The sequence below is a fragment of the Thalassophryne amazonica genome, chromosome 1 (genome assembly GCF_902500255.1).
Source record: "Thalassophryne amazonica chromosome 1, fThaAma1.1, whole genome shotgun sequence".
In the NCBI taxonomy this organism is placed as follows: Eukaryota; Metazoa; Chordata; class Actinopteri; order Batrachoidiformes; family Batrachoididae; genus Thalassophryne; species Thalassophryne amazonica.
This window is the reverse complement of record NC_047103.1, coordinates 101902076-101923835: the sequence shown is the minus strand read 5'-3', so window position 1 is coordinate 101923835 and position 21760 is coordinate 101902076. Positions and strand designations below refer to the sequence as shown.

Here is a 21760-nt window from a genome sequence, read left to right as displayed (position 1 = left end):
GCACTGTACCCAGGCTGACAAGAGTCAGAGTCTCTATTGAGCTGAGTATATCCATTAACTTTACTATAATGACTTCATGACTTCGTTGCTAACAAATTTAACTATTAGAGAAAAAATTACTCATAACCATCCCAAAGACGTATCGTTATCTTTGGCTGCTTTCAGTGATGCCGGTATTTGGTTAGACTCTTTCTCTCCGATTGTTCTGTCTGAGTTATTTTCATTAGTTACTTCATCCAAACCATCAACATGTTTATTAGACCCCATTCCTACCAGGCTGCTCAAGGAAGCCCTACCATTATTTAATGCTTCGATCTTAAATATGATCAATCTATCTTTGTTAGTTGCCTATGTACCACAGTCTTTTAAGGTGGCAGTAATGAAACCATTACTTAAAAAGCCATCACTTGACCCAGCTATCTTAGCTAATTATAGGCCAATCTCCAACCTTCCTTTTCTCTCAAAAATTCTTGAAAGGGTAGTTGTAAAACAGCTAACTGATCATCTGCAGAGGAATGGTCTATTTGAAGAGTTTCAGTCAGGTTTTAGAATTCATCATAGTACAGAAACAGCATTAGTGAAGGTTACAAATGATCTTCTTATGGCCTCGGACAGTGGACTCATCTCTGTGCTTGTTCTGTTAAACCTCAGTGCTGCTTTTGATACTGTTGACCATAAAATTTTATTACAGAGATTAGAGCATGCCATAGGTATTAAAGGCACTGCGCTGCGGTGGTTTGAATCATATTTGTCTAATAGATTACAATTTGTTCATGTAAATGGGGAATCTTCTTCACAGACTAAAGTTAATTATGGAGTTCCACAAGGTTCTGTGCTAGGACCAATTTTATTCACTTTATACATGCTTCCCTTAGGCAGTATTATTAGACGGTATTGCTTAAATTTTCATTGTTACGCAGATGATACCCAGCTTTATCTATCCGTGAAGCCAGAGGACACACACCAATTAGCTAAACTGCAGGATTGTCTTACAGACATAAAGACATGGATGACCTCTAATTTCCTGCTTTTAAACTCAGATAAAACTGAAGTTATTGTACTTGGCCCCACAAATCTTAGAAACATGGTGTCTAACCACATCCTTACTCTGGATGGCATTACCCTGACCTCTAGTAATACTGTGAGAAATCTTGGAGTCATTTTTGAGCAGGATATGTCATTCAAAGCGCATATTAAACAAATATGTAGGACTGCTTTTTTGCATTTACGCAATATCTCTAAAATCAGAAAGGTCTTGTCTCAGAGTGATGCTGAAAAACTAATTCATGCATTTATTTCCTCTAGGCTGGACTATTGTAATTCATTATTATCAGGTTGTCCTAAAAGTTCCCTAAAAAGCCTTCAGTTAATTCAAAATGCTGCAGCTAGAGTACTGACTTCTTCTTACTTATAAGGTTTTGAATAATCAGGTCCCATCTTATCTTAGGGACCTCGTAGTACCATATCACCCCAATAGAGCGCTTCGCTCTCAGACTGCAGGCTTACTTGTAGTTCCTAGGGTTTGTAAGAGTAGAATGGGAGGCAGAGCCTTCAGCTTTCAGGCTCCTCTCCTGTGGAACCATCTCCCAATTCAGATCAGGGAGACAGACACCCTCTCTACTTTTAAGATTAGGCTTAAAACTTTCCTTTTTGCTAAAGCTTATAGTTAGGGCTGGATCAGGTGACCCTGAACCATCCCTTAGTTATGCTGCTATAGACGTAGACTGCTGGGGGGTTCCCATGATGCACTGTTTCTTTCTCTTTTTGCTCTGTATGCACCACTCTGCATTTAATCATTAGTGATCGATCTCTGCTCCCCTCCACAGCATGTCTTTTTCCTGGTTCTCTCCCTCAGCCCCAACCAGTCCCAGCAGAAGACTGCCCCTCCCTGAGCCTGGTTCTGCTGGAGGTTTCTTCCTGTTAAAAGGGAGTTTTTCCTTCCCACTGTAGCCAAGTGCTTGCTCACAGGGGGTCGTTTTGACCGTTGGGGTTTTACATAATTATTGTATGGCCTTGCCTTACAATATAAAGCGCCTTGGGGCAACTGTTTGTTGTGATTTGGCGCTATATAAAAAAATTGATTGATTGATTGATTGTCCATTAGGTTTCTTCTTGAGACGAGCATAAAGGGGCTTTGCATATTTCTGATAGTGTGGAACGTGATCTCTCACACAGTCCCAATATCTTCTGTAGGTCATTCTCAAATTGAGGTGGTTTAATCTGACTCAATTTTTCTCGGTATCCTTCTGAGAGTCCCAAGTCTGATGATACCTGGAATCCCAAATAGTTAACCTTGAATTGTCCAAACTGACATTTCTTCAGGTTGAGTTTTAATCCAGCTTCTGTGAGCTTCTGTATCACCTTTTGCAGCCGCATTAGGTGTTCATTTTCATCATCATCTGCGATAAACACATCATTGATGTAGACTGTCACTCCCAGATCTTTCAATATTTCTATTACTGCTGCTTGGAACACATTTGGTGAATTTCTGTATCCCTGCGGGAGTCGTTGCCACACATAACTTTTCCCCTTATGTGTGAATGCGGTTTTCCCTTCTGACTGTTTCGCTAATCGCAGGGAAAAGAATCCATTTGCCAGATCAATGCATGATTTGTATTTCTTAATTTGGAGAGTTTTCAGTGCTCCTTGGGGATTTATCAAACTCGCTCTATTGGCTATTGTTCGTCGATTGAGAGCCTTGAAGTTAATTACGGGTCTCCATCCTCCTCCTGCCGACTCTGGCTTCTTAACTGCTTGGATGGGGCTGTTAGTGATCGGATTTAATTCCACTCGAATGATCCCCAAAGCTTCCAATTCTTTTACTATTTTATCCATTTCCTCAACCGCTCCAGGGTTCAAGGGATATTGTCGCACCGGTGGATGTACTCCTCCTTCGATGACATGAATGTGTTTAGTCCCCAAATCTCCACAATCATTTTTAAATCGTGCTACTTTAGCTTCGGAGATAATTTCCCTCAATTTTTCTTTCCCTGCTTCAGAGAAATCACTTTCTTCAATTTTTTCTTCTGTGACAGCTGGTACATCCACTTCTTTGTACCAGCTTACCGGACTCTTTCCAATTGGAGTTATACCCATTCGTACAACTCTTGCTTGTAATTTTTTCACTCGTCGTCTTATTAGAGTTCGAAGTCTTTTGGGCCAATTCTTTCAAATCCTTGACTGATATCAAATTAAAGGGGCCTTTTAACCAAACTATCCCTTTCCATATTCCAAATGGTGTTCTCTCCGTTGCCCCATTTGCATACTGGATCAATAGGTATCCTATGGTAACAAGGTTTCTGCGGGTCATGGACACCTCTGCTCCCGTGTCTACCAGGTACGGTTCTCCATCCACATCAGTGTAGATATCGTCCCCTTCCCAGTAGGCATGGTCTAGCGTTACCCGCGCCTCCGAAGCCATTACTTCTTCTGCCCTCCAGCCGCCGCTGTAGCTTGGCGGACTTCCTGGAGGGTTTTTCTTTGTTCTGGAGTTAATTTGTCATACTCCTCTTTAGGGAGATAGCCACCACTACGAGGTGTAGGTGTAGGTGTAGGTCACGATTGTGGTGGTGGAGGTGGTGGACCTCTCGGCTGAGAGCTCCATTGTCCAGCGGGAGGCCTTTGATTATTCCTCTGTGGTGTTTGATGTGACTGAGGAGGTGGTGGTTTAGGCACTGAATTTCTTTTCTCCACTCCCACCGGTTTTTGTCCTGATCTCGGTGTGCTCTCCTTCTTCCTCTTTTCTTCATAGAACTGCTGCTCCAGATCCCAGCTCTTTACCACCGCATCCATTTGTGGGACTGTAGTGCCGTCTATGGGCATTTTTACAAAGGTTATCTCCCCTCTTCTTCCTTTTGTGACCTCTCTCAGTGCCCTAACATAGCGTTGTGGCAAAATCATCTGTTTCAGTCCATGCCAGACTTGAACCAATGTTTGACCTTTGTCTAGTCCAGCTTTAGCTCGAGCAATATGAGAATCTTCATCGTTAGGATCTTCCAAAACTAACCTGGCATAATGGTTTCGTGCTGGTTCACCCCGACTGATGGGTTGACTGGTAACTTGGGCTAGCCACATAGATTTACCCTCTTCACTGTTCGAAGCTCTGTCAGTAAGGGGCCACACTTCTTTCAAATAGTCCTTTAGGTCTTCATTTGGTTCTTTCTCTCTCACCAGCATCTTTAATTTCTTGAATTCACAGAATTCCCTGCCGTCTGCTTGAATTTCAGCTTGAATTGCTGGCAGACTTTGCTCTCTAGATCCAGCAGGAAAGTTCTGATTTGGGAGGCTTACTTGTAATCCTGACGGTGGTGGAATTGCTTCTCCCTCGTCATCCAGATTTTCTTCATTGGTTTCTCTCAACACTTGCCGTGACCAGCGTAAAGCTGCTGTTTTTAGTTTTCTCAACATCACATCATGGGCAACGCCTAAATAGGCGACTCTGAAGTTATTTGTTAACTCTTTACAGGCAGTTAATGTAGGATAGAAAGGCCACATTAGTATATTAGCCCACTCTCCAACAGTAGCTGTTACCTCGAGAGTTTTCTTTTCATCTTGTCGCTCTATCCACTCTTCTGGGTTGTCATACCCAGTTTGTCCAACTTCTGGAGCATAGGTTTGTCGCTTATCTCGGGTCTCCACTGGGTTGACTCTGACATCTCTTGCAATTCTCTCAGAGGCTACACGCACATTATACACCCCAACTTCTTTCTTTCGTCCTCTGTAACATCCAGTTCGTAGTTCTGGGCGTGAGACTTCTCTTTCCCCTACCACAGATAGCGGTTCATCCTCTTCCGAGTCTTGTGGATTGATCTCCTCTTCAGACTCTCTTTCCTGGTCCTCATCCATATCAGATTCATGGGGAGGACTTAGGTCTTGTGGTTGTGGGTCCCCGTTTTGTTCTGACTTTCGGGGTGCCCCAGTTGCTTCAGTATTTACGACTGGTAAAGGAATGAATATAGGATCCTCTTCTCCATTATCCGGTGGAGGAGCCTGGAAAGGCTCTTTCATCCGTGATTAGGAGCCTGTCGGGTGTATGATAGTCTGGAGCCCACTTGCAACTTGCTTTAATGTTGGTCGTGGGGTTTTAATCCTTAATTGCTGCACTCCCACAGCATGTGCTAATCTTTTCTCACTTGTCTCCATGGGAATGGGCTGCATCACTAACAGAGGACTAGTTGCCACTCCACTTGCTCCAACTGCACCCTTCTTTGGACCTGCTCTATTTGGTCCCAGGTTCACTGCCTCAAGTGCCCTTCTCACTCGATCTTGCTCCTGCTCATTGCTAGTGACCACCACAATCTCTCATTGATCCCCATACTCCTGGGGTACGCATGTGTAGGTTCACGGCTGCAATGGCAACCTTTTCTGCCTCTTCCCATGTCATATGTCCAGATCGTAATCCGTCCACACATATCACCACTCGCCGATGCTGGCGTTCTTTGGCCAAATCAATAGCTATCCCCAGAGTTTTCAACATTTTCTCTGTGTATTCGATTGAATTTTCTCTCCCTGGGTAGCTTTCAAAAGGCACATGTATGAGTGCATGATAATCCATTCGTGGTGCGCTTGTTATCACCATCGATTTTCCATCCAGATTTCTCCCCTTTATGTTCTTAAGCTCCTCTTGGTATTCTTTGCCTGCCTTCTCCTTGAGCTTTGCTCGGAATTTTCGGTTGGCAATTTTCAGTTTGGGATTTGTGAAGACAATGAGACTATCTCCATCTATATCCCAAGGACTGCCAAAATAATGATATGCCCGTCCTCCATCTTGGGTCACCATTTTTTTGGTTCCTTCGTTCATAGGGTTCAAGTCTTCCATATAGTCAGATTCAACGTATACATGGTGGGTTTTTGCTTTAGATTTTCTAAAGATTTCCTCCGAGCGCCCTTCCTTTTTAATGTGGTAACTCGGTCCGGCAGCACATTCTTCAAATTTAAGCTGTCCCAAGCTTCTGGGCCCACATTCCGGCGATTGAGGGAATATCTGTCCAGATACTCCCTGAAGGCTTCTTCATCTTTTCTCCTGTTCAATCAGGCGTTCTGTATGTTTTCTGACTGTTGAGGTTGTTCCTCTCACACTTCCTGAGGGCAATTTTTGCCACCCCGGGTCAAAGCTTGTAGAGAGCTGGTCCGGGCTTTTATATTCTTGACCATTTACTCCAGAATTAGGACCTCCTTGGGATGTTAATTCATCTTCACTTTCCTCTGGCTCGTTTTCATCTTCACTTTGTTCGGGTTTGGCCTGGAAATCTATCTTGCTCTCATCTCCAGTGTCGATGATCTGACTTCCATCCCTATCTTCCTTTATAGGATATTGGTCCTTAAGCATTCTTCCTACCCCTTTTAATCGTTCTGCCATGGACTTAAATTCGGCATACACTGACGCTGATTTTGCTTTAACATCAACCAGGACCGTCTCTGCTCCCAACAACCCAGCTGTCATTTTTACTACGGGGTCATAACTTTTCTCAGGACTTAAGGTGGTGATTTGTCGTCTTTTCCACCCTTCTTCGAGAATTTTGCACCACGACTCAAGCCACTCTCTGGTCCCCGCCTTGTCTTTTGGGACTGGTGGGCTCTCCAAAACGGCCAGGATCTGCCCCTCTTTATGCTGACCTGGATAATATACCCCTAATTTGTGTATGGTTTCTGCCATAGCTTCTTTGAAACTTTCTTCATCAGGTTCTACACTTTGATCTCTGACATATTTTTGAATTGTTTCTGCCAAAAAATCATATCCTCGTCCATACAATACTACTCTGTGTGGCTGAATATTCACTTCTTTTCCCTCGTCTGGTTCGGACTCAGGAGTTGCTACGGGTCCTGACCCTTCTTCAGCCATATTTTTACTGCTTGTTTTTAACACTAACCTTACTGTTTTGTAATGATTATCCTCTCTTTATTCTCTCGGTTGCTGAGATTGTCGATTCCACCACTGTCGTCTCCTTGACTTCAGCTATGGTCCTTGTCGTCTCGAGTCGCCTGCCTCTCAAAGCCTCTCTTGGCGCCTTGAGTCAGGGATGAGTGACAGACTACTTGGCTATTCAGCGCTAATTCCAGAGGTTAACTCCAAATCAGCTGCTCCTTTCCCCGCTTCTCCCCTCAGGAACCTCACCTATTCTCTCTTGTAGATCACCATTTTGCACGGTATACTCTCATACCTGCTCTCTTTGACGATCCGATCCAGCAGGCTCCCTCGTCTGCTTCCCTTCCTTGTCGTTTCGTGAAGATCCAGCAGGCTATCTCCGTCTGCTTCTCGTCCCAGTTCAGACGATCCAGCAGTGACACGTCTGCTTCTCGTCCCAGTTCGGACGATCCAGCAGTGACACGTCTGCTTCTCGTCCTTGATCCCAGCTCCCTGGGATGCTTACTCCTGTTGTCTTTACTTCGTCCTTCTGGTGGTCGCCTCCAAATCTTCCACACCTCTGGAAAACAGATGTGTTTCAAGCCGTTACTGGACCTAAACGGGCCATCAGCCGACACTCTCCACAACACTGTATCCCTTGGTGATCCACTCAGGAGCTTCCCACCTATCCAATGGCAAAAGACTCTCCTTTGGCCAGGATTCTTCCTCGGACCCGACTACACTTCGTCAGGTCCCTGTTCGGGCGCCACGTGTCAGATCCCGTTATATAAAACCAGCTCTCCGTCTCTGGGGTCCGACCTTCATGTCTCCGCGGGTATTACCCGGCAGGGCTGCACAAAGACTGTTCAAGCTGGTGGCGAGGAGATTCGTCTAGCCGCTCACTGCCTCCATCCGGACATCCACCCCGCTGACGCTGATCTCGCACCCCGGTCGAATAGCCTTCTTCTGGAACCAGGATACGAGCCGGCCACGCCCGTTAACGGCAGCTCTCCTCTTATGGATCAGGGCTCTTGGAATGTTGCTAGATTTTAAATTTAGTGACTCGTACAGCGAGTCCCCAGGATGCGTTAATTTCATTAAAAACCAGACTAACCTTTTAGAGCACTTTTTGATGTTATACACCCAAAAAACTTTAACTTTTACACCTTAAGAAGAATCAATAAATCCAATGTCCGAGCCTTAACACTTTAACTGCATGCTTGGAAATTTATTGCAGGTTTTGCAAGTGCTGACAACATAATCAAAATCGGTTATATGATGATAATTTCACAACAGTAATTCAAATATAATCAGAATAATAATTGGCAGAGATTTTTGTTTTTGATTCAATAATGCTGTCTGATCTTACTCTGACTGGACTGGATTAACTTCTTAACAATTTTTCTAGGAGTGAGGGAAGGAGGTTTTTTGATGTTAAAATCCCCAGTTCGATGAATTTCCTCTTCATCAGCTATTAGTTGTTAGCTGACCACGATCCTTGTGTGATGTTGTAATCCTTCAGGGAATAAATCCACATAAGAATTCCTTCAGGAAATAAATCCACGTAAGAGTTTATTCCTTCTTCAATCAACCAAAAGTTGATCTAATCCATTCTGGTATGATGTGATGATCCTTGAGAGAGAAAACGTTGAAACTTCCCCACTCAGACTTAAGGCCAGTGATTATTCTCCAATGCTCTGCTACTCCGTGACTGGACGGCCTGAGTGGGAGTTGAAAACTCTCTCAAATAATCTCTTATGTCTCCAATCCTCTCGCTCCTCGATTCCAGTTGCAGCCCACAAGATGGTCAAGTCTTGTGATCTCCTCGTAGCAGGGGAGAAGTGGCAACAGCACCTCTCCCTGGAAGAATAACCCCGTTTCCTGTTGTTGTACAGTTTTTATATGAAACTCTTGTTGTTGTTGAGTTGATCTTGGTTACCATGGGGATGATGGTGACTCAAAACCTCCCCCCATACTCCTTCCTTTTACTGGAAGCCATCTGGAGAACTCATCTCCTGGCTGCCAGTAACCCATTGTGCAAGTCTTCCTGTTTTCTGCTTAACACATCAGCTTTTTCCGAGAATTCATTCTTTTTTTTAAATCATGTCTTTTAGAATCACATCAATCATATTCAATCATTTCATTACAACTTTCTTTCACATAAAAACAATTCATATGATCATATACAACATTTTCATTCCTTATTGTTCATTTCATATCTTATCACATCTTAATTATTTTCAGTTGTTTTTATCATCAGCTCTTCTGGCCTTGCTTGCGACATCACTAACTTCCTCTTTCTCTGACTCTGCACTAAAAACAACTTCTTTCAGTTCCTCTTTCTTCTGACTGCACCCTTTATGAAAAACAACTCATAATCATTCACTTATTTGTAACATACTTTTTCTAATCAACTTCTTACTTTTTTATTACATTAATAGTTCATTTAATCATGCTTGTTATGTTGGAATCATTCTTAGATATTACTTTCCACACATTAATACTTCATTTGATCATACTGGTTATGTTAAAATCATTCTCAGACATATTCCATCGTCTTCACCACTGAGTTCATTCCATGGGCCTCCCCATCTGCAATGGAAAAGTCCGGTATGACCTCACTTACTCCGGGAAAGTACCAAACACTGTCCAGTTTATTCCAACAACGTGTGTATTAATCCAATGGCACGTATTATATTCCAAGATGAAAACAAGCTGAAAGCAAGCTTAAAGTCATCTTTCTTGACAGAGCTGGACATGTCACAACATGTCCTGTGAGACTTCCAACTTCCGCGCATCTTTCATTACAAAATCTCCTGTAACAATGGAATGTGCCAAAAAAGTGCTGATGTCCACCTCTTCTGCAATTTCTCTGGTAGTCAGACGACATCCCGGATCAACACAGCGTTCACTTTGGAAATGATCTGGTCGTTTCAGCATGTCGATGGCCGATCGGAGCGCGGCGCACCCTCCGCCATTGTGCACCGTCTTTAAACCGGTTGTAACGCTCCTTAATCTGTGTGATGCCCATAGTATTGTCACCGAAAGCCGCCTGAATCTTCCGAATGGTTTCCACCTGGCTGTCTCACAGTTTCTAGAAAAATTTGATGCAGCAAAGCTCCAAATCGTTCCACCTCACAATGAAAATCCAACGAGAGGGGAGGACCAGTGCTCACACAAAGCCTGCTCACAGGCGAATGATGCAACCGATGGGCGTGAAAAAAATCACGCATGCGCATGAAGGTTCAAGGTTGGCTCATGCAAGCACACATGATTCAAATCCATATGGTTTTTGAAAAAAATAAAAAGGTCTGATACTTTTTGGACAGTCCTCGTATATGTATGTATATATGTGTATATATGTATATGTGTATATATATATGTGTATATATGTATATGTGTATATATGTGTGTATATATGTATATATATGTGTATGTATGTTGATATATATATATATATATTGATATCGGTTTAGGTGTGTAGGAATCTATGTGTATATGTGGCAAAGGGTATTACTGGTTGTGGGGAAGAAGGGGTAGGGATAAATAAGCTGATGCTTCACCCTACCCCTTTTCGGACATGTTGGGTTGGGTACACAGTAGGAACTTTTTTGTTGTTGTCTTTACTGATCTATCTTGTAATTGTTGTTGTATCAAATGTTCGAAATAAACAGTTTTCATTCATTCATTCATTCATTCATTCATTCTTTCATGAACAGTATTTTTCGAATTTTTGTTAAAGAATAAAGTATCCCCTATGTGTTGCAGGAAACAGAGCTTTAGATGGGCATGCATTGTGGCCTATCTGTTTTTATGAAAGTTAACGTTGGCTGATCTCTGTTAGGCTGCTCACATTGGCATATCATAATGACACTGTGACTACAGCAGGCAACAGTAGCAGCAGCTTTAAGCAGTTCACATACTACCTGCGACAATGGCAACTGGAAGAACTGTTCACAGTAGTGTTTCCCAGTCTTTGTCCTGGGAACACAAAGTACTACATATTTTCCATTTGACTCTGAACTAATCGGAGCAGATCAGCCTGGCTTTTTACTGCTTGATTTGAGGGTAAATTCGCATGTTTCTGTCTCTCCTCTCATATCGGTGCTGTGTGCTCTACAGTGGTGCAATAGTAATTAAATTAATACTAGGAATCGGTGGTTTGTCATATTCTACTTATTCTACTGTCATGACAACATCTGTTTTTGCACCCCCCCCCACAACGTAAGCCATGGAAGTGCAACAAATAAAAGTATACTTCTGCCTGACACTAATTTGTTTAGCTTGGCTTTTCTTTCCACAGATAGTGACGGCCATTGTTGAATCGGGAAAGAACCTCTCTGCAGAACAGAAGAAGTCTGATCGCTGCCCGCTGTTGTATGAGTGGCACAAAAAACAGTACATTGGTGCCGCCCACGGCATGGCTGGTATCTATTATATGCTTATGCAGGTAAGACATGCAGAGTGTGTGTGTGTGTGTGTGTGTGTGTGTGTGTGTGTGTGTGTGTGTGTGTGTGTGTGTGTGTGTGTGTGTGTGTGTGTGTGTGTGTGTGTGTGTGTGTGTGTGTGTGTGTGTGTGTGTGTGTGTGTGTGAGATTGATTCTGGCCTGGTCCTTCCCATGTTTGCGTGGGTTCCCACCAAGCGCTCTTAGAAAGACATGCATTTTGAATGAATTTGTGACTCTAAATTGACCATAGATGTGAGTGAAAGTATGATTGTGTATCTGTCTATATGGTGACCCTGTGATAGACTGGTGGCCTGTCGAGGGTGTACCCTGTTGCTTGCCCAATGACTGCTGGGATAGCTTCTGCCCCCTGACTCTTAACTAAGCAGGTTTTAAAAGAAATGTAGTACTTTTTTTTTTGGTTTTAAGTAGTTGACAACATCCAAAGCAACCATAAGACTCCTTAAGTTAAAATAAAATTGAAGTAATATGCCTGAAAGGTGGCGTGAGATGATCATCTTCCAGTCAGATAACCATATGCAATGCTGTGAGGAATATCCATTAGTTGGTGATGGCTTTATTGTGGGTTTGGGATGCATGCCAGTGGAGGAACTACCAGTTCTTACTGACAACACACGCAGTGCATCCAGAAAGTATTCACAGCATTGCACTTACAGCCTTATTCCAAAATGAATGAAATTCATTTTTTTCCCTCAAATTTCTACACACAATACCCCATAATGGCAGTGTGAATTTTTTTTGTTTGTTTGTTTGTTAGGTTTTTTTTTTTTTAAGATTTTTGCAAATTTATTAACAATAATTATAAAACAAATCTAAAAAATCACTTGTACATAAGTATTCACACCCTCTGCCATGAAGCTCAAAATTGTGCCCAGGTGCATCCTGTTTCCACTGATCATCCTTGAGATGTTTCTACAGCTTATTTGGAGTCCACCTGGGGTAAATTCAGTTGATTGGACATAATTTGCAAAGGCACACTCCTGTCTACATATAAGGTTCCACAGTTGACAGTACATGTCAGAGCACAAACCAAGCATGAAGTCAAAGGAATTGTCTGTAGACCTCTGAGGCAGGATTGGCTCGAGGCACAAATCTGGGGAAGGGTACAGAAACATTTCTGCTGCTCTGAAGGTCCCACTGAGCACAGTGGTCTCCATCATCTGTAAATGTTAGAAGTTCAGCTCCACTGGGACTAGAGCTGGCCGCCTGTCTAAACTGAGCGATCTGGGGAGAAGGGCCTTAGTCAGGGAGGTGACCAAGAACCCGATAGTCACTCTGTCAGAGCTCCGGCATTCCTCTGGGGAGAGAGGAAACCTTCCAGAAGGACAACCATCTCTGCAGCAATCTACCAATCAGGCCTCCATGGTGGAGTGACTAGATGGAAGCCACTCTTTAGTAAAAGGCACATGGCAGCCCACCTGGAGTTTCCCAAAAGGCACTTGAAGGACTCTCAGACCATGAGAAACAAAAATTCTCTGGTCTGACGAGACAAAGATTGAACTCTTTGGCATGAATGTCAGGCATCATGTTTGGAGGAAACCAGGCACCATCCCTACAGTGAAGCATGGTGGTGCCAGCATCATGCTGTAGGGATGTTTTTCAGCAGCAGGAACTGGGAGAGTTGTCAGAATTGAGGGAAACATGAATGCAATACTGTATGGTGACATCCTGGATGAAAACCTGCTCCAGAGCGCTCTTGACCTCAGACTGGGGTGACAGTTCATCTTTCAGCAGGACAGTGACCCTAAGCACACTGCCAAGATATCAAAGGAGTGATTCCAGGACAACTCTGTGAATGTCCTTGAGTGGCCCAGCCAGAGCCTAGACCTGAATCTGATCGAACATCTCTGGAGAGGGAGCTTCCGGTTGGAACATCCTCCATGACGGCAGCGCAGTAGAGGGCCCCCGACTGAATGAGAAATTCTGCCAAAAGCCCCCTTTTAAACTGATGTTACAGTAAGAAATTAATCTATGAAGACGTGGCAGGACACTACCACTTTATTTTGAGGGAGATAGAAGAGAAGTGAAGTGCAGCCGGTCTGCTCTGTGTTAGCCTGATCCCATCAGATCTCAGAAGCTAAGCAGAGCAGGATCTGGTTAGTACTTGAATGGGAGACCTCAGTGGAACACCAACGGCTGTGTGTGTTTCTGCAGGTAAAACTGGAGTTGCATCAGGAAGGGCATCCAGCGTAAAACTTGTGCCAATTACCAATGCGGATCTGGCTGTATCTGCTGTGGCGACCCGGAACAAAACAAAAAAATGGGAACAGCCGAATGAATATTGAGAAGAGAAGTAGTTTTATCCCAATGGTCAAGTCTAACAAACATCGGCTAAGGTTAGCACTTAGCAAAAAATGGCGTCGGACTCTGAGATTCTGCAAGAATTGAGGCAATTTCACCAGGAGAACAGACAGCAGTTTGAAGAGCTGAGAGGGGACATATTGAGTGTCGCTAAAAGACTGGATGAGGCTGAAAAACGAATTGAAATGGCCGAGGAACGGATTCAAGTTACGGAGGATGTGACCTCCGACATGCTAAAGGTATAGGAGAGGCCTGACATGGAGTTAGCAGAGATTGAGAGCCAAAGAAGACGAGACAACATTAGAATTTACGGTGTACCAGAAGAGGCAGAAAAAGACTCCGTTAATATGTTGTCTTTTCTTAAGCAATTACTTCATGAAGGCCTCACTCTCTGAAGATATGCACGATTTTCAAATTGAAAGAGCACATTGTTCACTAGGCCCTCAACCACCAGCTACTGCACCATCTCGCTCTATTGTGGTCAAGTTGTTTTTGAGCTTTAAAACCAAAGAGATGCTGCTACACAAAGCCTGGCAAGCAAAGGGATTCAGGTGGGAAGAAAGCCACATAAACCTTGACCATGATTATCTGCTGTCCATCATCATCATTAAATGGAGGTAGTATGCCGAGATTCGTAGGGCTTTGGAAGAAAATCAGGTTAAGTACCAAACTTTATTTCCTGCAAGGCTACGCGTGATGCACAGTGACGGCACTAAAATATATGCATCAACCACAGAAGCAGCTGAAGACCTTGTTAAGAGAGGCTACTTGTTCAAGACGATGCCAGCACCAGCACCAACGTCACTGAAAGAGAGGATAAAACAACTGTCCTGGATGCGAGTGGACCAATGCAGGACCAGGGTTGTTTGAGACCCCACACGGGACATGAGCTATAAGAAGAAGCTTTGTGCATTCTGGAGAACCACTCTGGGGCAACAGCAGGCTGAAAGTGGATCCGGATCGATATGAGAATCCCCTCGAGTGTCTAGTAACCGTTTTAATAGCAGGGTGAACGGATTGCCAATCATAAATATACTGGTTCAGGCAAAGGCTCCGACAGTACTGTGCTTTCATTAAGGACGCCCTTCACTGAAAACAGTTTGAAGGATCTTTCCTATTTGTGTGTGTGTGTGTGTGTGTGTGTGTGTGTGTGTGTGTGTGTGTGTGTGTGTGTGTGTGTGTGTGTGTGTGTGTGTGTGTGTGTGTGTGTGTGTTTTGTTTTGTTTTTTTTTTTGGTTCTTACTCTGCTGTTCTGTGCAGAAAATGGAAGAGTAGCATGTTGTTTTGTGCTGTTAACCACCAATTTATGGATGTCTGTAAGACCTTTAAAAATTGTATCTCTGAACATAAATGACCATCAACCCAATTAAAAGAACAAAAATGTTGTCATAATTGAAAAGGGAAAATGTCCAGGTCGCATACAGTGAGGAAAATAAGTATTTGAACACCCTGCGATTTTGCAAGTTCTCTCACTTAGAAATCATGGAGGGGTCTGAAATTTTCATCTCAGGTGCATGTCCACTGTGAGAGACATAATCTAAAAAAAAAAAAAAAAAAATCCGGAAATCACAATGTATGATTTTTTTTTTTTTTTTTTTTTAATAGTTTGTTTGTATGTTACTACTGCAAATAAGTATTTGAACACCTCTGAAAATCAATGTTAATATTTGGTACAGTAGCCTTTGTTTGCAATTAGAGAGGTCAAATGTTTCCTGTAGTTTTTCACCAGCTTTGCACACACTGCAACAGGGATTTTGGTCCACTCCTCCATACAGATCTTCTCTAGATCTTTCAGGTTTGGAGTTCCAGCTCCCTCTAAAGATTTTCTATTGAGTTCAGGTCTGGAGACTGGCCAGGCCACTCCAGGACCTTGAAATGCTTCTTACGGAGCCCCTCCTTAGTTGCCCTGGCTGTGTGTTTGGGGTCATTGTCATGCTGGAAGACCCAGCCATGACCCATCTTCAATTCTCTTACTGAGGGAAGGAGGTTGTTTGCCTAAATCTCGCAATACATGACCCCATCCATCCTCCCTTCAATACGGTGCAGTCATCCTGTCCCCTTTGCAGAAGAGCACCCACAGAGTATGATGTTTCCACCCCCATGCTTCACGGTTGGGATGGTTTTCTTGGGGTTGTTCTCATCCTCTAAACATGGTAAGTGGAGTTGATTCCAAAAAGCTCTATTCTGGTCTCATCTGACCACATGACCTTCTCCCATGCCTCCTCTGGATCATCCAGATGGTCACTTGTGAACTTCAAACGGGCCTGGACATGTGCTGGCTTGAGCAGGGGGACCTTGCTGCCCTGCAGGATTTTAAACCATGACAGCATCATGTGTTACTAATGTAATCTTTGTGACTGTAGTCCCAGCTCTCTTCAGGTCATTGACCGGGTCCTCCTGTGTAGTTCTGAGCTTTCTCAGAATCATCCTTACCCCACAAAGTGAGATCTTGCATGGAACCCCAGACCGAGTGAGATTGACAGTCATCTTGTGTTTCTTCCACTTTCTAATAATCATAACAGTTGTTGTTTTCTACCAAGCTGCTTGCCTGTTGTCCTGTAGTCCATCCCATCCTTGTGCAGGTCTACAGTTTTGTCCCTGGTGGCTATGGTGGACAGGTTGGAGTGTGATTGATTGATTGTGTGAACAGGTGTCTTTTATACAAGTAACAAGTTCAAACAGGTGCAGTTAATACAGGTAAAGAGTGCAGAATAAGAGGGCTTCTTAAAGAAAAATTAACAGGTCTGTGAGAGCCAGAATTCTTGCTGGTTGGTAGGGGATCAAATACTTATTTGCAGCAGTAACATACAAATAAACTACAGTGGTCCCTCATTTATCGCTGGAGTTACGTTCTAAAAATAACCCGCAATAGGCGAAATCCATGAAGTAGTCAGCGTTAGTTTTTACAATTATTATAGATGTTTTAAGGCTGTAAAACCCCTCACTACACACTTTATACACTTTTCTCAAACAGGCATTAACATTTTCTCACTTTTCTCTCCTGTGTAAACACTCTCTTTTTTCTTCTGGGCGAGAAGATTATAAACAGACACACACAGAACACAATGATCACTGCCTCTGGGGGTACACATGCGGGACCCGCAAAGAATCTAAGTCATGGCCACGGAGCTCTTCGGCTGCGGTATACCGAGACCCTGCGGTGCTGTGGATTTTTCCGCAAGAAATCTATCCTTGCGAGCTGCTGGAGCGCTCCGCATCAAAACAGCGAGCGTATTCTCTGGACCTCTTGCCAGAGTTGGCGCAGCTCCGCACAGCAGAGAGGGGGGCGGTATGAGTGGCCCGCTGTGGCGTTTACCGAGCCCGCAGACTCAGTAAGCGCATCGGAGGCAGTGAGAGCAATCGCGGTGATGTCGACGGGTGCCGTGACTGGCCCGCCTGATAAAGACGCAGAACATAATGTGCTGTTAAGTAGAAAAGGGGGTGTTCACAATAATAGTAAAAAAAAAAAAAAAGAAGCATGAAAAATTGCATTAAAAAAATCTGCGAAACTGCAAGGCCGTAAAAGGTGAACCGCGTTATAGCGAGGGACCACTGTATTCAAAAATCAAACATTGTGATTTCCAGATTATTTTATTTTATTTTTATTTTTTTTATTTATTTTTTAGATTATGTCTCTCACAGTGGACATGCACCTAAGATGAAAACTTCAGACCCCTCCATGATTTCTAAGTGGAAGAACTTGCAAAATCGCAGGGTGTTCAAATGCTTATTTTCCTCACTGTATATACAGTTGTATGCAAAAGTTTGGCACCCCTGATGATTTCCATGATTTTCCTTGAGAAATCATTGGTTGTTTGTATCAGCAATTTCAGTTAAATATGTCATATAGCAGACAAACACAGTGATATTTGAGAAGTGAAATGAAGTTTATACAACCCCAGTTCCAATGAAGTTGGGAAGTTGTGTGAATTGTAAATGACAACAGAATACAATGATTTGTAAATCCTCTTCAACCTATATTCAATTGAATACACCACAAAGACAAGATATTTAATGTTCAAACTGATAGACTTTATTGTTTTTGTGCAAATATTTGCTCATTTTGAAATGGATACCTGCAACACATTTCAAAAAAGTTGGGACGGGGCAACAAAAGACTGAGAAAGTTGATGAATGCTCAAAGAACACCTGTTTGGAACATTCCACAGGTGAACAGGTTAATTGAAAACAGGTGAGTGTCATGATTGGGTATAAAAGGAGCATCCCCAAAAGGCTCAGCCGTTCACAAGCAAAGATGGGGCGAGGCAGTCCCGTCGCCAGATCTCAGTCTTAAGGGGGGCTTATGAAATCCACCAGGTGGGCACCACTATTAATAGCTTATTTTTACTATTCACGCAGCCCTAATCCCTCACAATAATCATCACATTAACCATGACCGGACTCTCTCTCTCTCTCTCTCTCTCTCACTCACTCACTCACTCACACAAACGCGCGCGCATGTTCGCACACACACACACACAAGTACAAATAACAGATCACACGCAGCATCTCGAACTAAACAAACAAAAAAACACCACGACGGGTGCATTTCAAAGCAACCAACAGAGGGGTAGCAGTAGCAATAGTACCAATTGCCATCACACACAAACACACATACACACAATAAAAATTTGGACCTACTTTAAGTAGAGTGCCAGCGCTGTCCTCTCTTTCAAAAACTCACACTTCATTTCCCCCCATAAACGTGGTAACTGATTGTTGCTGAGCAACACTGACGTGATTACATAGACAAACTTTTCAACAAACTCACACGGTTTTAATATATTTAATGTCTTAGTGATTATGCAACACTGGCCGTTTTAACCCAAAGCAAGTACAATAAAATGAAATTAGGATTTTATTTATCTATTTATTTATTTGAGGTCTGTGACTGTGATCTGGCTTGGGTGGGCGGGCCGGGGCGGGCCCAAGCATATCAGTGGACGGGCACTGCCCCCTAGGGCCCGCCCATAGCGACGGGTGTGGGGCGAGGATCACCACTTTGTGAACAGTTGTGTGAAAAAATAGTTCCAGCAGTTTAAGAACATTTCTCAGTGTTCAGTTGCAAGGAATTTAGGAATTCCATCATCTACAGTCCATAATATAATCAGAAGATTCATAGAATCTGGAGAACTTTCTACACAAAAGCGGCAAGGCTGAAAACCAACATTGAATACCCGTGAACTTCGATCCCTCAGGCGGCAGAAGGCTTGGGACTCGGGGAAGGATGGTCGCATTCCTCCCCTCTCCTCTATTCCTTTCTGCTCTCTATCTCTGCTGCGACCTTCAAAGTCCCAGTTTCACCAGACTGTGGATTCTTCAAATTAAGATTTGAATTAACTATGGAATTGATCAGCTGGTCTCTCAACAATATTGTCACCATTTTATTTTTCGACAAGGAGATCAGGGTTGGGGGACCCTACATGCCCTGATGGAACCTACCCAGCGGGCTATGCGCTCAACGCCTGAGAGAATGGAGTGTGACATGTGGCTCCATTCTCTGTGCAAGCTGTTGAAGATTCATTCCTATTCGCTTTCATGGTGGCAGGTTTGGTGCTGATTAGTTTGTGCGCTGCCCTGACCCACAGGAATATTCTGCTTCCAGAATTTCGTCCCCTCATCAGTCCATCATGATTAATGAGTTGGACAATGCTGTGTCATCTCAGACTGCGTGAACTCTTGAACTCAAACACAAAATGGATACAATCTCAGAGCAAATCGCTGCATTGCAAAGGAATGTACTGCTGAGGACTAGAAAATATTCTTCATAAATTTGGACTCTAGACGGTCAGAGGTGCAGTAAATGGAATTCTGTATCTCTCCTCCTAACATCAACATGGGCAGCCTTATCGGTTCCTGAAGGCCAAATTCCCTGTTCTTCACCCAGAAGGATCTATGGCCTTGGTGAAGGAATTCGGCTCCCCCTTCTCATCTACCCCCCGCCTGCTGTTGCCTAGCAACATCAGACTTTACACACACATGGATAGAAACTGACAGGAATTTAACTCATCTGCACACGACGCATGTCTCCCTCCCTCCATCCCTATTACCCCCCCGTGTCTCTCCACTCCCCTCACCCTGGCTTCCTCCTTGCCACCTCGAAGTTAGCGCAGTTTTTACTGCTGCATCCTTCACCCACTTTGCCTCAATTCGGATGACGGACTGCTTCAAGTTTAGAGCACATAAACATTATCAAATGTATATGTGTTGTCTTTAATTTTGATGTGTGCCATTATTACGGTAAATAATAAGTAATAATAAGTAATAATTGTGGATTAATTGCTGTATCTTGTCTGAGGTAATTGGAGTGTAAACGCAATTGCCCTTTTTGGGATTAATAACGTTGTCTGAAGTCTGAAGGCACTGCATTAAAAACCGACATCATTGTGTAAAGGATCTCATCGCGTGGGCCACAGTTCATCGCTAGATCTACAAGTGCAAATTAAACTCTACCATGCAAAGTGAAAGCCATAAATCAACAACATCTAGAAATGAAGCCGTGTTCTCTGGGCCCAAGCTCATTTGAAATGGACAGACGCAAAGTGGAAAAGTGTGCTGTGGTCTGATGAGTCCACATTTCAAATTGTTTTTGGAAGTCATGGATGTCATGTCCTCCGGACAAAAGAGGGAAAAGACCACCTAGATTGTTACCAGCGCAAAGTTCAAAAGCCAGCATCTGTGATGGTATGGGGGTGTGTTAGTGCCCATGGCATGGGCAACTTGCACATCTGTGATGGCACCATCAACGCTGAACGGTACATCCAGGTTTTGGAGCAATACATGCTGCCATCCAAGCAATGTCTTTTTCAGGGATGTCCCTGCTTATTTCAGCAAGACAATGCCAAGCTACATTCTGCACGTGTTACAACAGCGTGTCTTCATAGTAAGGAGTGCAGGTACTAGACTGGTGTGCCTGCAGTCCAGATCTGTCACCCATTGAAAATGTGTGGCACATTATGAAGCGCAAAATACAACAAGAGAGACCCCAGACTGTTGAACAACTGAAGTCGTACATCAGGCAAGAATGGGAAAGAATTCCACCTACAAAGCTTCAACAATTATTGTTCTCAGTTCCCAAAGGCTTATTGAGTGTTGTTAGAAGGAAAGGTGATGTAACACAGTGGTAAACATACCACTGTCCCATCTTTTTTGAAACATGTTGCAGGCATTCTTTTCAAAATAAGCAAATATTTGCACAAAACAATAAAGTTTATCAGTTTGTACATTAAATATCTTGTCTTTGTGGTGTATTCAATTGAATGGCCCAGTCACACGGCACTTAACAAAGGGCAACAAAGCCCTGACGAAACAAGAAATCTGAACTTTCGTTGACTTTTGTTGGTATCGTTTAACTTTTGCACAGCTTCGTTCCTGCAGCTGGCGCTTCGTCAGGATTTTTAAACTGTTGAAAAATTTGAACGAAGGGCAACAAAAACCTCAATTCTTCCGTGTTTTGTTTTGCTGTCGTTCTTGATGTTTTTTTTTATCATTTGTTTAGCTTTTGTAACGTTATTGTTTAATTTGACTTCGTTTGACTGGCTGAATGTTTTCACACAGTGCAGAAGCCGGTTTGTGAGCGCTGAGGCTGCTGCTGTGTTCATGTACTATCGGAAATTACAGGGAAAATGCAGCCTGTTTGCTTGGATTTTTTTTTTTAATCTGGGTGGGGGGGTCATCTTCAATGGGCTCAGGCACCTTATATAGGCCAGAATTAATCTTTTTGTGCGGATACAATTAATTATTTTGCCACAAGCAACTGCTGAATTTAAAACAACAAACGTTGTGTAATTTCTGACGGTACTTGAATGCAACATTAGCAGCAGCAGCAGCTGCTGCGTGCGCTTACTATTTTTTTAATAAATATAACAATATGAGTGTAGGAATGACAATCCAGCCCTCATGTACATGTGGCAACAGGTAGATAATTAAAAGGATTATATAAAGAGCTGTTCTGGAAGGAAGAATTCACATTGTGGATCAGCTGCAGCTCGTGGAAATAACTGCACGTGAGTCAGTGCACGTTCACAGCATTGATCAGTTTCCCGCTCTGATATATTCAATCATCTTTACACTTATATTTTTTCCCCCTTATATATGGCTTAGTAACGCAATACAGTGATACAGCAGTGACCACAGCGCACCAGAGGGT

The 21760-nt window shown here is 43.2% G+C and overlaps 1 protein-coding gene across 2 annotated transcripts in view; it reads left to right on the top strand.

Annotated features, from left to right (window-relative positions):
• lancl2 (LanC lantibiotic synthetase component C-like 2 (bacterial)) overlaps positions 1-21760 on the top strand; it is a 170497-nt gene that overhangs the window by 79893 nt on the left and 68844 nt on the right. For both annotated transcript variants that reach the window (XM_034173032.1, XM_034173042.1), the window contains one exon: positions 11148-11294. In XM_034173032.1, the coding sequence (XP_034028923.1) occupies positions 11148-11294 (147 nt within the window). The remainder of the gene's footprint in view (positions 1-11147; positions 11295-21760) is intronic.